This window comes from Symphalangus syndactylus, chromosome 18 (assembly GCF_028878055.3).
Source record: "Symphalangus syndactylus isolate Jambi chromosome 18, NHGRI_mSymSyn1-v2.1_pri, whole genome shotgun sequence".
Classification (NCBI taxonomy): Eukaryota; Metazoa; Chordata; class Mammalia; order Primates; family Hylobatidae; genus Symphalangus; species Symphalangus syndactylus.
The window spans coordinates 55424272-55437943 of record NC_072440.2 but is presented as its reverse complement, the minus strand read 5'-3'; the positions used below and the strand labels follow the sequence as shown (position 1 = coordinate 55437943).

Sequence of the window (13672 nt, the reverse complement as noted above, 5' to 3'; positions counted from 1 at the left end):
ATATGCGGTTTACTGTTTATGCAGATACTTGTCTTATAACTAAAGCACTTTCACCTTGATTTTTTCATATTCTGGTAACTTAAACCTCAGAACATTGTTTCCGGCCGGGCGCGGTGGCTCACGCTTGTAATCCCAGCACTTTGGGAGGCCGAGGCGGGCGGATCACGAGGTCAGGAGATCGAGACCAAGGTGAAACTACGTCTCTACTAAAAATACAAAAAATTAGCCGGGCGTGGTGGCGGACGCCTGTAGTCCCAGCTACTCGGAGAGGCTGAGGCAGGAGAATGGCATGAACCCGGGAGGCGGAGCTTGCAGTGAGCCGAGATCGCGCCACTGCACTCCAGCCTGGGTGACAGAGCGGGACTCCGTCTCAAAAAAAAAAAAAAAAAAAGAACATTGTTTCCTAGTAGCCACTGTCCCATCCAGTGTCATAGCCACTACTCACTTAGGGATATTTAAACCGAAAAATTCAGTTTCTCCACACACAATAAGCACCTGTAGCTGGGGCTGCCCTGTTGGACAGCCGAGCCTTGGAAGTCCAGGGTTAAGTTCTCCTAAGGATTCATCAGTGGCTGTAGCAAGTGCTTCCAGCCTAAGCTGGCATTGGAAGTGTTCTTTGCAACTGCTGTGGCCATAGTAGGCACTCAGTAAATGTTTACTGAAGAAAGAGTGTAGGTGACCTAGCATATTGTGGTGAGATGATGATGATGATGAGTTAAGTCTGAGATAGTGGTGACTTTAGGTTTTTTTTTTTTTTTTAATGTGTCCCTTTTGTAAGCAGTCTGAACCCCGGATTTGGGATGAGTTAAGTTTCTCACCAAGGAATGTGTTACTGTGCTTCAGGGAAGGAAAGGGTGGCTTTGATGTGCGTGGCTTTGTGAGTCCTTCCCAGCCATGTAGAGGTTCATGGCTTTCCACCTGTGGTTAAGATGTGCAGCACTCTGGCTGGGCTTGGTGGCTCATGCCTGTAATCCTAGCACTTTGGGAGGCCGAGGCAGGTGGATCACGAGGTCAGGAGATCGAGACCATCCTGGCTAACATGGTGAAACCCCGTCTCTACTAAAAATACAAAAAAATTAGCCAGGCGTGGTGGCAAGCGCCTGTAGTCCCAGATACTCGGGAGGCTGAGGCAGGAGAATGGCGTGAGCTTGCAGTGAGTGGAGAAGCGCCACTGCACTCCAGCCTGGGTGACAGAGTGAGACTCCGTCTCAAAAAAAAAAAAAAATAAAACAGATGTGCAGGGCTCTATAACTTCTTCAGCTGACATTGCATATATATTATATTTTCTCTCCACAGATGATGCCAGAAGTCCGGGGAGCCTTGTTTGGTGCAAATGCCAACAGGAAGTTTTTGGACTAAGCCTTCAGGAGGTGGAGCTCGTCCTCAGCTCTTCTGCTGTGATGTGGAAGCTTCTGATATTTGAAGAAACACGAATGTCTCTGTAGCTTCCTCTTCACTGCCCCAGTATTGCTCTGTATTTATCAGCGATGCCGCTCTGTCACTCATGCCTTGCCTAATTGTTAACAATGGTGGAAAGCTTCATGTAATATGATCAGGACCCCCCTCCAGTTCATCTGAAAGTGACAGTGTCCAGCTGGTTCTGCAGCACTAGGGGAGGGGGCAGATGGTGGTTGCATGGGCTTCCTGGGTCTCCACTCTCCGTCTGGCCTAAAGGTGATGTGTTTGGTGTTTGGCCCTGCAGTCCCCACTCTTGAGGCTTAAGGCGCATGTAGCACACCACTCCTTCCAGCAGTAGTTGCTTTACTGTTACCTGTTTAGGCCTAGAAGTTTTCCCTCATCTGTAAATGTGATTTAAAATCTAAGCCATGAATATGCTTTATTTATTAAAAGAGTTATGCGGATTTAATGTGATTTCTAGTGTAAGGCACTACAAATTTAGGTTTTGACAGAGTCAAATTCTTACTGAGGCACCTAGAAGAGAAGTATTTTCCCAATCCCCGTGGCACTTGATGGTGACAGCTGTCAGCACCTGGACCCGTTAACCCTCTGGAGGTCCCCTGGGCTGTTGCTGGTTGTCCAGCCCATCACCGGGAGCATTCTTTCCACCCTTGCGATCTTCCACACACCCCACATGGCTCTTCAGTGTGACCTGGCCTCTAGAAGGGCTGCACAACTGTATTGAGGAAATAGTTTTATTATGTTGCCCGAGTGAGAAAAACGAAGTTGTTTGTTTTTTCTTTTTCTTTTTTTTTTTTTTTTTTGAGACGGAGTCTCGCTCTGTCGCCCAGGCTGGGGTGCAGTGGTGCCATCTCGGCTCACTGCAAGCTCCGCCTCCCAGGTTCACGCCATTCTCCTGCCTCAGCCTCCCGAGTAGCTGGGACTACAGGCACCCGCCACCACGCCCAGCTAATTTTTTGTATTTTTAGTAGAGAAGGGGTTTCACCGTGTTAGCCAGGATGGTCTCGATCTCCTGACCTTGTGATCTGCCCGCCTCGGCCTTCCAAAGTGCTGGGATTACAGGCGTGAACCACGGCGCCAGACCCAAAAAACCGTTATTTTGGAGCAGGTCACTGTGCTGGAACCAGATCCTTTCACAGAGGCCCTGTTCTTCCTTCCCTGTCCCATGTTTTATTTTTCCGTAGGTGATGACTAAGAGCTGCCCAGGGCCTTGCAGCTAGTACATGGTGGATCTGGGACTTGAACTGAGGTCTGTCTCCAGGGCCCATACTCAAATGCAGTTCTCATTAACAGAGAGTGGGGCCCCCAAGGCTGACCATGTTAGCACCATCGTCTTCCTCGTTAGCCCAGGTTTCACAGTAGGTGGGACTGTTGTAAACACCAGCTTCTGCAGCAGGTGCTGATTTTCTTAGGACTTGGCCCTGCTGCTGTGACATTATCTCCCCTGTAGCAGCCTTTGCGGGAGGAATCGAGGTGTGTGAGGAGGGCTCTCACAGCAAACTCAGCTCCTCAAGACGATTCACTTATGAAGGGATAGAATCAAGGCTTAAAACCCAGTGTCACTAACAAACAAGCAGATATTTCCCTATGGCTGTGTTCCTCCACCCCCATAAATAACAGTTTGAAAGTGACGGGGGTCTGCTTCTGTGTCCTTTTTAATGTTTGGTTTTGAAATGGACGTAGAAAAGTAGGTGGTGATGCCATACACTGCGTCCTGTCTGCTGTACCCACTGATGAACAGATGTGATTTTAACCGTTCACCTTTATTTCAAAGTGTTCCTCGGTTACAGGGAGGGATGTGCAAGAGCCTGGGCTCTGGGGGAGGGGCTGGGCTGCCCAGTCAGAGCCGGCCTCAGCCCCCTCAGCCATCCAGGGATTCGAAAGGGTGCTTGGTCTCAAACTAGGTGCTGACTCTGAGGGCTTTCACGGTCCCTTGAACTTCTGATCTTTGTTTTCCTCAAAATCAGTGCTAGGACTCATAAGTTATAGAGTCCAAGATTAACAATGCTAAATCCTCAAGCTGACTGAAGAATGCCGAGGAGTTTGTGAAATAGAAATGTTAAAATGTAGAAACAACCCTTCTATTGTGACTACCTGTTAAGGTCCTGCAATTAATACAACGAAAGTACCATTTTTGTTGGAAAGTAGGTGGTTAGGGGCTTCCGAAAGCCCCTGGTAGCTGTGCCCACAAAGGAAAATGAGCGTAGACACAAAGGGGAAGAAGGCTGTGCTCAACTTGTTGTTAGAATATAGGGCTGTTTCTCCCGAGATTGAGGTAGCACTACAACGCGGAGGACCAGGCAGGCCAGAGTGGCCCCGCCTGCCCTTGCCCCCTCTAGGCTAAGTCAGATGGGCTAGAGAGAGGGCGGCGAGCGCAAGGACCTGACCTCCAGCTCTGTCTACTCAAAACACTTTAAGATGCGCTCTCCAATCCCAATAAAATAGACCCCTTGAGCAATCCCAAAGAGAGGTGCTATGACCAGCGCCCGGCAGCCAGCGCCTTTCATGAAGGCAGATGGTCCCTCCTGAATCCAGAGTTTCCTGGGGAGAAAGAAGAGCCAGTGAGCTGATGGGCAGGGGCATTCTGCAAGCAGCCCTCAGTGGCAGCCTCTCCATTTGTGCACCTCTCATATGAGAATAGTGCCTTCCACAACAAGAGCAAGAGGCCAACAGTGTGGGAGCTGTGCCTCACCCGCTAGGTGCATGCAGGTTGGTTACTTATGCAGTTGGGTCAAGGCCTTGCAAATAGGCTTGATGTGGCTAGAATCTTTGGTGAGAGATGCTGTGGGGATGCCAGGAAGAAGAAAAAGGCTCCCAGTACATTGTTTTCTTTCTTTGAGAGGTGAGGGAAAGACAGACTTCAAAGAAACCCAGAGCCCAGCATTAAAGTTGGTCTCTAAATCTTGTGTAGGCAGACACCCACTCAGAGGAACCTGTCCCAGCCACCATTTGAGGGGACACTGGCTCTCACCTGGCACAGTCGGTGATCCCACTGTACATGTCCTCACCCAGGCCTTTCTTGAGGGTTTGGATTCGAGTTTTCAAAACTAAATCAAGTAAAAAAGTAAGTAGTGAACAGCTTACTTTCGGTGTCCTCCCCTCAACACTAAGGGGCTGGGTCCTCCTTTAGAGCCACCACATATAAAACTGACTCATAGGCTGGGCACGGTGGCTCATGCCTGTAATCCCAGCACTTTGGGAGGCTGAGGTGGGCAGATCACAAGGTCAGGAGTTTGAGACCAGCCTGGCCAACATAGTGAAACCCCATCTCTACTAAAAATACAAAAATGAGCCGGGCGTGGCGCGTGCGTGTAGTCCCAGCTACTCATGAGGCTGGGGCAGGAGAATCGCTTGAGCCAGGGAGGTGGAGATTGTGGTGAGCTGAGACTGTACCACTGCACTCCAGCCTGGGCAACAGAGCAAGACTCCGTCTCAAAAACAAAGAAAAAAAAAACAGTCATGAGGCCAGTTCTGCCATTGTGTGATCTGTATGTAAGTGGAGGTATTCCTCTTTGGGCCTCAGCTATAAAATAAATGAGTCATGTTACTGTGGCTTTGTTCAGCTTTGTTGAGACAGGGTCTCGCTCTGTTGCCCAGGCTGGAGTGCAGTGGCACAGTCACAGCTCACTGCAGCCTCAACCATCTGGGCTCAAGTGATCTTGCCACCCCTGCCTCCCAAGTAGGTGGGACTACAGGCATGCACCACCACACCCAGCTAATGTTTTGACTTTTTTTTAGGGACAGGGTCTCACTTTGTTGCCCAGGCTTGTCTCAAACTCCTGGGCTCCTGTCTCGGCCTCCCAAAGTTTTGGGATTACAGGTGTGAGCCACCGCACCTGGCCAGGTTACTGTTGGTATAGGAAGTCTACCCGCAAGTTTAGGGAGCTAGAGGCAGCCCTAACACGGGAGGGAAGCATTGTCTTCTCATGCTGGGATTAGCTCCCGCCATTAGCCCCAAATTTTATGTATGTATTTACTTTTTGAGATGGAGTCTTGTGCTGTCGCCCAGGCTGGAGTGCAGTGGTGTGGTCTTGGCTCACTGCAACCTCCACCTCCTGGGTTCAAATGATTCTCCTACCTCAGCCTCCCAAGTAGCTGGGACTACAGGCACCTGCCACCACACTCAGCTAATTTTTTTTTGCATTTTTAGTAGAGATGGGGTTTCACCATGTTGGCCAGGATGGTCTCAAACTCCTGACCTCAGGTGATCCAAAAGTGCTGGGCTCCCAAAGTGCTGGGATTACAAGCGTGAGCCACCACACCCGGCCAGCCCCAAATTTTAACACATCAGCAATAATTTATAGCTGGGGCTCACAACTCTTCTGAGGGGATAAAAAGCTAAAGGAATCAGCATCTTGAAGGTGAGGGGATGTGTCAGGGATGGGAAACGGAAGGTCTCTTGGACCCCACTTTCTCCGTGAGGGCCTCTAGTGAGCCTCTGCCAGCAGCCAGATTGCAACCCAGTATGGCTTCCAGGGTCGGGCTGTTTCATCTATAAGTGCAAAATTACTGTTTATCCCATAGAAAGGACACGTCTCCCACCTCCTTACCATCTAGAGGCGTCACTGCGACCGCAGCTACGGAACCTGCCACACAGCCTGACACGAAGGAATGTGCAAAGGACGCCTTACCAGCGAGCTCGTTGAACCCCAGGTTGTTAAGGTTGGCAAACAGTGGGAAGTAGATGATGGAGAAGGGAATATCTCTGCAGAAGAGGAAGGAGAAACACTGAGCTCCGAGCTGCCCTGGGGCTGCCACCCAAGGTGAGTGAGACAGTGAGAGGAGCCACTGGGACTCAGCCCTTTTTCGGTGCCCCGTGAGCGTGGGTAAGGGACAGCAGGGGACAAAAGAGCTGTTGCCATCTGTCCCGCCCTCGCAGCTCCTTCCTCTGCCCTGCAGCATCTGCAGCCTCTTGACTGCCAGAGGCAAGTCCGAGGCGGAAAATGCGTTCCGTACAGGGGCAGGCAGGCCAAGGGAAGATGAGGGGCATGGCCACCCATTACTATGAAGTCTGCGGTCCTCTGTAGACAGGGCTTTCTTAGGTGCCTTTGGGCCACAAAACACCCAGCCTTCCTGTGGGCCTGGTCATCACTATGCAGCGTAAAACTTTAGTCTTCTAGGTACCCATCCTGTGCCACCCTGGCCAGTTCTGGACAAAACAGGAAGCATGGAAATCATTTGCTCACCTGGGTTTGGATATTCTGGGAAGGACACAGAGGCAGATAGGGACAACCAGCTCTCTGGCCCTCGTGCCCTCCCCTGTGCACTTGTCCTAGGGAACAGGAAGAAAGGCTCACCTGAGGAGAGTGGCACCCAGGCCCTTGTAGAGCCCAGCCAGGCCCTGAGTGCGGAGCAGCTCCCAGGCAATGAGGGTGGCAGAGGGTCGCTTGTGGGTGGAAGCTGAACCAGTTGTGTAGGACCTGGAGGTGGAGGGTGCTGAGGCCGAGCCCTGATGATGGACGGCTGGAAGGGAAAGGACAGACCCCATCACTACCTGGTCCCCAAGAGATGCTACAAAACACTCCTGAGTGTGGCTCTCAATCCCTGCCCCTGGTACAGTTCAGAGGCCAGGCTGACACCTCAGCTGGCATCCAGAAGAATGTCCTAATTTCAGAATGTTAATTTTTGGCTCTGAGGACGTCTTCCTAAGGTCTACAGTATCTCAGGAGCTATCCCAATGCTGAGAACACTTCCCAAGAGCACGGCCACAGCCTGGCCCGCTTGCTTCTCCGCCATGTTCCTTAGGGCTCCATTCCTTACCCTCCCATTAAAACTGGTTTTGATCTGGCTTCCATTTCTAAACCATTTCTCAGCCTATGTAGATCATTTTTATTTTTAGTTATTTTATTTATTTATGTTTTTGCAGTGGTGTGATCTCGGCTCACTGCAAACTCTGCCTCCTGGGTTCAAGCGATTCTCCTGCCTCAGCCTCTCTAGTAGCTGGGGTTACCGGCACGTGCACTACACCTGGCTGATTTTTTTTTTTTTGAGACGGAGTCTCACTGTCTCCCAGGCTGGAGTGCAGTGGAGCAATCTTGGCTCACTGCAAGCTCCGCCTCCCGGGTTCACGCCATTCTCCCACCTCAGCCTCCTGAGTAGCTGGGACTACAGGCGCCCGCCACCACGCCCGGCTAATTTTTTTTGTATATTTAGTAGAGACGGGGTTTCACCGTGTTAGCCAGGATGGTCTCGATCTCCTGACCTCGTGATCCACCCGTCTCGGCCTCCCAAAGTGCTGGGATTACAGGTGTGAGCCACCGCACCTGGCCGATTTTTGTATTTTTAGTAGAGATGGTGTTTCACCATGTTAGTCAGGCTGGTCTCAAACTCCTGACCTCAGGTGATCCACCTGCCTCGGCCTCCCAAAGTGCTGGGATTACAGGCGTGAGCCACCGCACCCGGCCTAGGTGATTTCTAGACACAAAAATAATTTGTTGCTTTCCACCATTAGGCAGAACATAGTGAAATTCCTGTGTCCTAAAATGCTAATAGGATGGAATGGTCTCCCTCAGGCTCCCAGGGCACCTCCTCCTGCTCGTCCTCTAAGATAAGGTGAGCAGGTCCTTCCCACCCTTCCCTATTTGGTAAAATTTGATTCTTTAAATCATTCAGAGCCCATCATTTGATAAGTTCAATATTACTCATTAGAATGGAATTATACCACATTTAAAATGTTGTGAGGTGGCCAGGCATGGTGGCTCACACCTGTAATCCCAGTACTTTGGGAGGCCGAGGCGGGCGTATCACCTGAGATCAGGAGTTCAAGACCAGCCTGACCAACATGGAGAAATCTTGTCTCTACTAAAAATACAAAAAAAAAAATTAGCTGGACGTGGTAGTGCATGCTTGTAATCCCAGCTACTCAGGAGGCTGAGGCAGGAGAATCACTTGAACCTGGGAGGCAGAGATTGTGGTGAGCCAAGATAGCGCCATTGGACTCCAGCCTGGGCAACAGAGTGAAACTCTGCCTCAAAAAAAAAAAAAAAATAAAATAAATAAATAAATAAATAAATAAATAAATAATAAAATGTCGTGAGGCCCATTAATAACCATGGGATTTACGACACTGAAATTCTGTATTTCTTTTCCTAAATCTCAGTGTCTGAGAAGCTTTGCTTAGATTATAAGTCCTTGCCAAAAGGAAGCTATTCCCAATGTCATGTCCCAGATTTGTTTGGTATCCAGCAGGAAAATATTTCACACTAGGAATCTAGTTATCCACACATTTTCTTTTCTTTTTTTGAGACGGAGTCTCGCTCTGTCGCCCAGGCTGGAGTGCAGTGGTGCAATCTCTGCTCGCTGCAACCTCTGCCTCCCGGGTTCAAGTGATTCTCCTGCCTCAGCCTCCCGAGTAGCTGAGATTACAGGCATGTATCACCACACCCAGCTAATTTTGTATTTTTAGTAGAGACAGGGTTTCACCATGTTTACCAGGCTGGTCTTGAACTACCGGCCTCAGGTAATCTGCCTGCCTCAGCCTCCCAAAGTGCTGGGATTATAGGCATGAGCCACTGCGCCCAGCTGCTTTTTTTTTTTTTTTTTTTTTTTTGAGACGGAGTCTCGCTCTGTCACCCAGGCTGGAGTGCAGTGGCGCAATCTCGGCTCACTGCAAGCTCCGCCTCCCGGGTTCACGCCATTCTCCTGCCTCAGCCTCTCCGAGTAGCTGGGACTACAGGTGCCCGCCACCACGCCCGGCTAATTTTTTGTATTTTTAGTAGAGACGGGGTTTCACCGTGGTCTCGATCTCCTGACCTCGTGATCCGCCTGCCTCGGCCTCCCAAAGTGCTGCGATTACAAGCATGAGACACCGCGCCCAGCCTCCAGCTGCTTTTTTTTACTGGAGACAAGTTCTTGCTATGTTGCCCAGGCTGGGCTCAAACTCTGGATCTTCCTGCCTCAGCCTCCTGAGTAGCTGAGATTACAGGAGTGTACCACGCTGAGCCAACACCACTCCATCATTCTGACAGGACCAGGATTTAGGAAAGGGCCAAATTTCTCTTCCAGGAATGGGAATGAGTCTCTTCTCCCTTTTTATGCCTTCTACCAAAAGCCAGCTTCTATAGCATACAATACTGACTGGAGGTTTCTTTCAGTGAGCCAGTCATTGGCATTTCTTTTTTTTTTTTTTTTTTGAGACGAAGTCTTGCTTTTGTCCTCCAGGCTGGAGTGCAAATGGCGTGATCTCGGCTCACTGCAACCTCTGCCTCCTGGGTTCAAGCGATTCTCCTGCCTCAGCCTCCTGAGTAGCTGGAATTATAGGCACACACCACCATGCCTGGCTAATTTTTGTATTTTTAGTAGAGATGAGGTTTCACTATGTTGGCCAGGCTGGTCTTGAACCCCTGACCTCAGGTGATCCGCCTGCCTTGGCCTCCCAAAGTGCTGGGATTACAGGCGTGAGCCACCATGCCGGGCGGCATTTCTTTCTTTTTTTTTTTTGAGACAGAGTCTTGCTCTGTCTCCCAGGCTGGAGTGCAGTGGCGCAAGCTCCACTCACTGCAAGCTCTGCATCCCAGGTTCACACCATTCTCCTGCCTCAGCCTCCTGAGTAGCTGAGACTATAGGTGCCCGCCACCACGCCCAGCTAATTTTTTGTATTTTTAGTAAAGATGGGGTTTCACCGTGTTAGCCAGGATGGTCTCAATCTTCTGACCTCGTAATCCACCTGCCTTGGCCTCCCAAAGTGCTGGGATTACAGATGTGAGCCACCACACCCGACCGGCATTTCTTTTTTTTTTTTTTTTTTTTTTTTTGAGACGGAGTCTTGCTCTTTTCGCCCAGGCTGGAGTGCAGTGGCGCAATCTCGGCTCACTGCAAGCTCCGCGTCCCGGGTTCACGCCATTCTCCTGCCTCAGCCTCTCCGAGTAGCTGGGACTACAGGCGCCCGCCACCACGCCCGGCTAATTTTTTGTATTTTTTAGTAGAGACGGGGTTTCACCGTGGTCTTGATCTCCTGACCTTGTGATCCGCCCGCCTCGGCCTCCCAAAGTGCTGGGATTACAAGCGTGAGCCACCGCGCCCGGCCCGACCGGCATTTCTTAAAGTCTTTAGGAAATCAAGTCTAATTGTGAAGAAAATATGGCAGAAGCCTTAACTATTTTCTGACCCTCTGAATCAACATTCTCGTTTCTGCTATTTGTTCTAGAGCTGGCAGCATTGATGAAATGGGTAACCATAAATGAAGACTTTTTTTTTTTTTTTTGAGACGGAGTCTCGCTCTGTCGCCCAGGCTGGAGTGCAGTGGCGCGATCTCGGCTCACTGCAAGCTCCGCCTCCCGGGTCCACGCCATTCTCCTGCCTCAGCCTCTCCGAGTAGCTGGGACTACAGGCGCCCGCCACCATGCCCGGCTAATTTTTTTGTATTTTTAGTAGAGACAGGGTTTCACCGTGGTCCCGATCTCCTGACCTCGTGATCCGCCTGCCTCGGCCTCCCAAACTGCTGGGATTACAAGCATGAGCCACCGCGCCCGGCCTGACTTTTTTTTTTTTGAGACAGAGTCTCACTCTGTCGCCCAGGCTGGAATGCAGTGGTGCAATTTCAGCTCACAGCAACCTCTGCCTCCCAGGCTCAAGCGATTCTCCTGCCTCAGCCTCCCGAGTAGCTGGGATTACAGGCATGCATCACCATGCCCGGCTAATTTTTGTATCTTTAGTAGAGATGGGGTTTTACCATGTTGGGCAGGCTGGTCTCGAACTCTTGACCTCAAGTGATCCACCTGCCTCGGCCTCCTAAAGTGCTGGGATTACAGGCGTGAGTCACTGTGCCTGGCCAAAGACTTCTACCTGCTTAGAAAGTTGACTGGTCACACAGCCTAGCAAATGAGGGTGGGATGTGGGATGTGCCTGGTTCCAATTCCAGCCCTTTACTGTTCCCATAGGAGGTGGGGACAGGCCTCACCCAGGCGTCCAGCATCCTGCAGCTGAATCTTGAGCATTTCCATGGGACAGGTCACCACCACCTGACACATCCCAGCCCCACACCCGGCGAGCATCTCCATCTTCAGGTTCCGCTGCATCCTATGGGAACAGGCGTCAGGCTCCTTCAGCCGCAGGCCACAGGCCCGCCCTGGTGCAGCTGCCCTCTTGTGAGAGGGGGACTTTCCCTGGATGGCACCCGTGGCTGCCACTCACCCAGCTGGTCAAGTCATCAGCTAGCCCTTAGGTGTGGTCTCTGTACCGACAGGGGACTAAGTTTAAAACAAAGCCTGCTAGGGAGGTAGCACCGCATGGAAGCTGAAAACAGTGACAGAGAAAACTACCCAGGCCAGGCGTTGTCCTTGATCCCTTCAGGAACATCACTGGGCAATATGAGGCACAGAGAGAGCTAGAAAGTGTTTGGGGGCTGATTTGTTTTTCCTGAGACGAGGTCTCGCTCTGTCATCCATGCTGAAGTGCAGTGGAGCCAACATGGCTCACTGCAACCTCGACCTCCTGGGCTCAAGCGATCCTCCTTCCTCAGCTTCCTAAATTGCTGGGATTACAGGCATGAGCCACTGCACCCAGCTTGGTGGCTGATTTTTAAAAATTTATTGGCTAGTTGATGGATTTATCTGTATATGCTGTATGTTCTCTATATTATCTGTCACACTTCCAAAGTATACCAGCTCATTCTCTCCCTTCACTCTCCAGCAGCCCAAACACACACCAGCCCTCAGCCATGTGTGCACATATTTACATGCATGCAGGCAGGTATACTGAGGCACATTTGAAATCTTCTTCCTGCCATCTTTCCCAAAAAACACACAGTGAAGGATCCAACCCCACCCCACCTGGCCATACCCATCTTCCATGAGCAGCTGCCGGAAAAAGTCGTTGGCCGCCAGCTTGATGGCCTTCTCTGGAGTGACCAGAGTGAGGTTCACTGCAGCCCCTGGAAGTGAAGGACAAGATGGGGAGTCAAGACCATCCCAGAAATAACAGTTCCCTGGGTCTGCCCTTGAGCCCTAGCCAGGCCAGTCTCTGAGTGAAGGGCATCTTGGGGGCCAGGTGGGGCTCCTGGGCCTATTTCAGTGAAATAACTTTCCATTCCCACTTTCCCACTCCCTACCACATTCTCCTTTTTTTTTTTTTTTTTTTTGAGACAGTCTCGCTCTGTCACCCAGGCTAGAGTGCAGTGGCGCGATCTCGTCTCACTGAAAGCTTCGCCTCCCGGGTTCACGCCATTCTCTTGCCTCAGCCTCCCAAGTAGCTGGGACTACAGGCGCTCGACACCACGCCCAACTAATTTTTTTTGTATTTTTTAGTAGAGACGGGGTTTCACCGTGTTAGCCAGGGTGGTCTCGATCTCCTGACCTCGTATCCGCCCGCTTCGGCCTCCCAAAGTGCTGGGATTACAGGCGTGAGCCACCGCGCCCGGCCCCACATTCTCCCCTTTTTACGTATTTTTTTCTTATGGACTCCTCAGTTTGGTTATCAGAAAGCCATTTTATTTTTGTTGCTGCTGGTGGGGTCGCTGATGTTAAAGCAGCAGTTCCAGTGACAGGCGCCACGCGCCAGGCGCAGGGACTGGGGTTCCGCTCCTCTGTGCCGCACAAGCCAGTCCCATTGGCTGCTAGCTCGGGGCTGTCTAGGGTTTGTGTTTTGCTTCTCGGCGGCACAAGCATACGAGCACCTGCTCAACTCCAGCTTTGGACCCACTGTCCAAGGTACCTCCTGGCTGGGGACCCCGCAGGGACCGCAGCAGCGCTGGACCGTGCCGGGGAGGAGCCACCCAGAACTCCTTGCCAGGAGCTCAGGCCCCTTCGCTCAGTCCCTTTCAGCCTCTCTCTCTCTTCGCTTCTAGCCAGGCAGAGAGAGGCAGGCAGGTAGGGTGGGCTCGCCTGCTCTTACTGAGGCAGTGGCGGGGTTGTGCTCTGTGGGTCTCGGAAGCCTTACCAGGACCCAGAGCTGCCTCTGTCTCCACCCAAGAGCACAGAGGCTCATCAAGAAGGACCCCCTGGCAGCCCTGGCCCCATCCCCGCAGCGACGGAAGGAACACCAGTTCCCCATGTCCCATACGCTCACACCTGCTGCCCAGCCTCCCAGGGGGCCTGAGAAGCCCACCTCGGTACATGCCGAAGAAGCCCTCCGCCCGAGCCGTCTTCATCAGGCAGTCGATCCTGGAAGCAGAGGCCAGAGTAGGAGTAAGTGTGCAGCGGGCCTCCCAGCCGCCTCCATGCCCTGCTCCCGCGGGCACATCCCAGCTGACCAGATCCCCAGCCCCCACGCTCACTCGCGCTGCCTGGAGACTGGAGGGAAGGGGGTCCCATCCCTT

At 51.6% G+C, this 13672-nt stretch overlaps 2 protein-coding genes across 6 annotated transcripts in view; one reads left to right on the top strand and one right to left on the bottom strand.

Annotated features, from left to right (window-relative positions):
- ATP6V1E1 (ATPase H+ transporting V1 subunit E1) overlaps positions 1 to 1862 on the top strand; it is a 37026-nt gene extending 35164 nt beyond the window's left edge. For all 3 annotated transcript variants that reach the window (XM_055253258.2, XM_055253259.2, XM_055253260.2), the window contains one exon: positions 1297 to 1862. In XM_055253258.2, coding sequence (XP_055109233.1) covers positions 1297 to 1359 — 63 coding nt within the window. In that variant the 3' untranslated portion in view covers positions 1360 to 1862. The remainder of the gene's footprint in view (positions 1 to 1296) is intronic.
- Positions 1863 to 3163: 1301 nt separating this feature from the next.
- SLC25A18 (solute carrier family 25 member 18) overlaps positions 3164 to 13672 on the bottom strand; it is a 32505-nt gene continuing 21996 nt past the window's right edge. For all 3 annotated transcript variants that reach the window (XM_063623306.1, XM_055253251.2, XM_063623307.1), the window contains exons 5-11: positions 13462 to 13517; positions 12199 to 12289; positions 11318 to 11436; positions 6717 to 6882; positions 5970 to 6124; positions 4391 to 4466; positions 3164 to 3960 (exon numbers count right to left, since the gene is read on the bottom strand). In XM_063623306.1, coding sequence (XP_063479376.1) covers positions 3819 to 3960; positions 4391 to 4466; positions 5970 to 6124; positions 6717 to 6882; positions 11318 to 11436; positions 12199 to 12289; positions 13462 to 13517 — 805 coding nt within the window. In that variant the 3' untranslated portion in view covers positions 3164 to 3818. The remainder of the gene's footprint in view (positions 3961 to 4390; positions 4467 to 5969; positions 6125 to 6716; positions 6883 to 11317; positions 11437 to 12198; positions 12290 to 13461; positions 13518 to 13672) is intronic.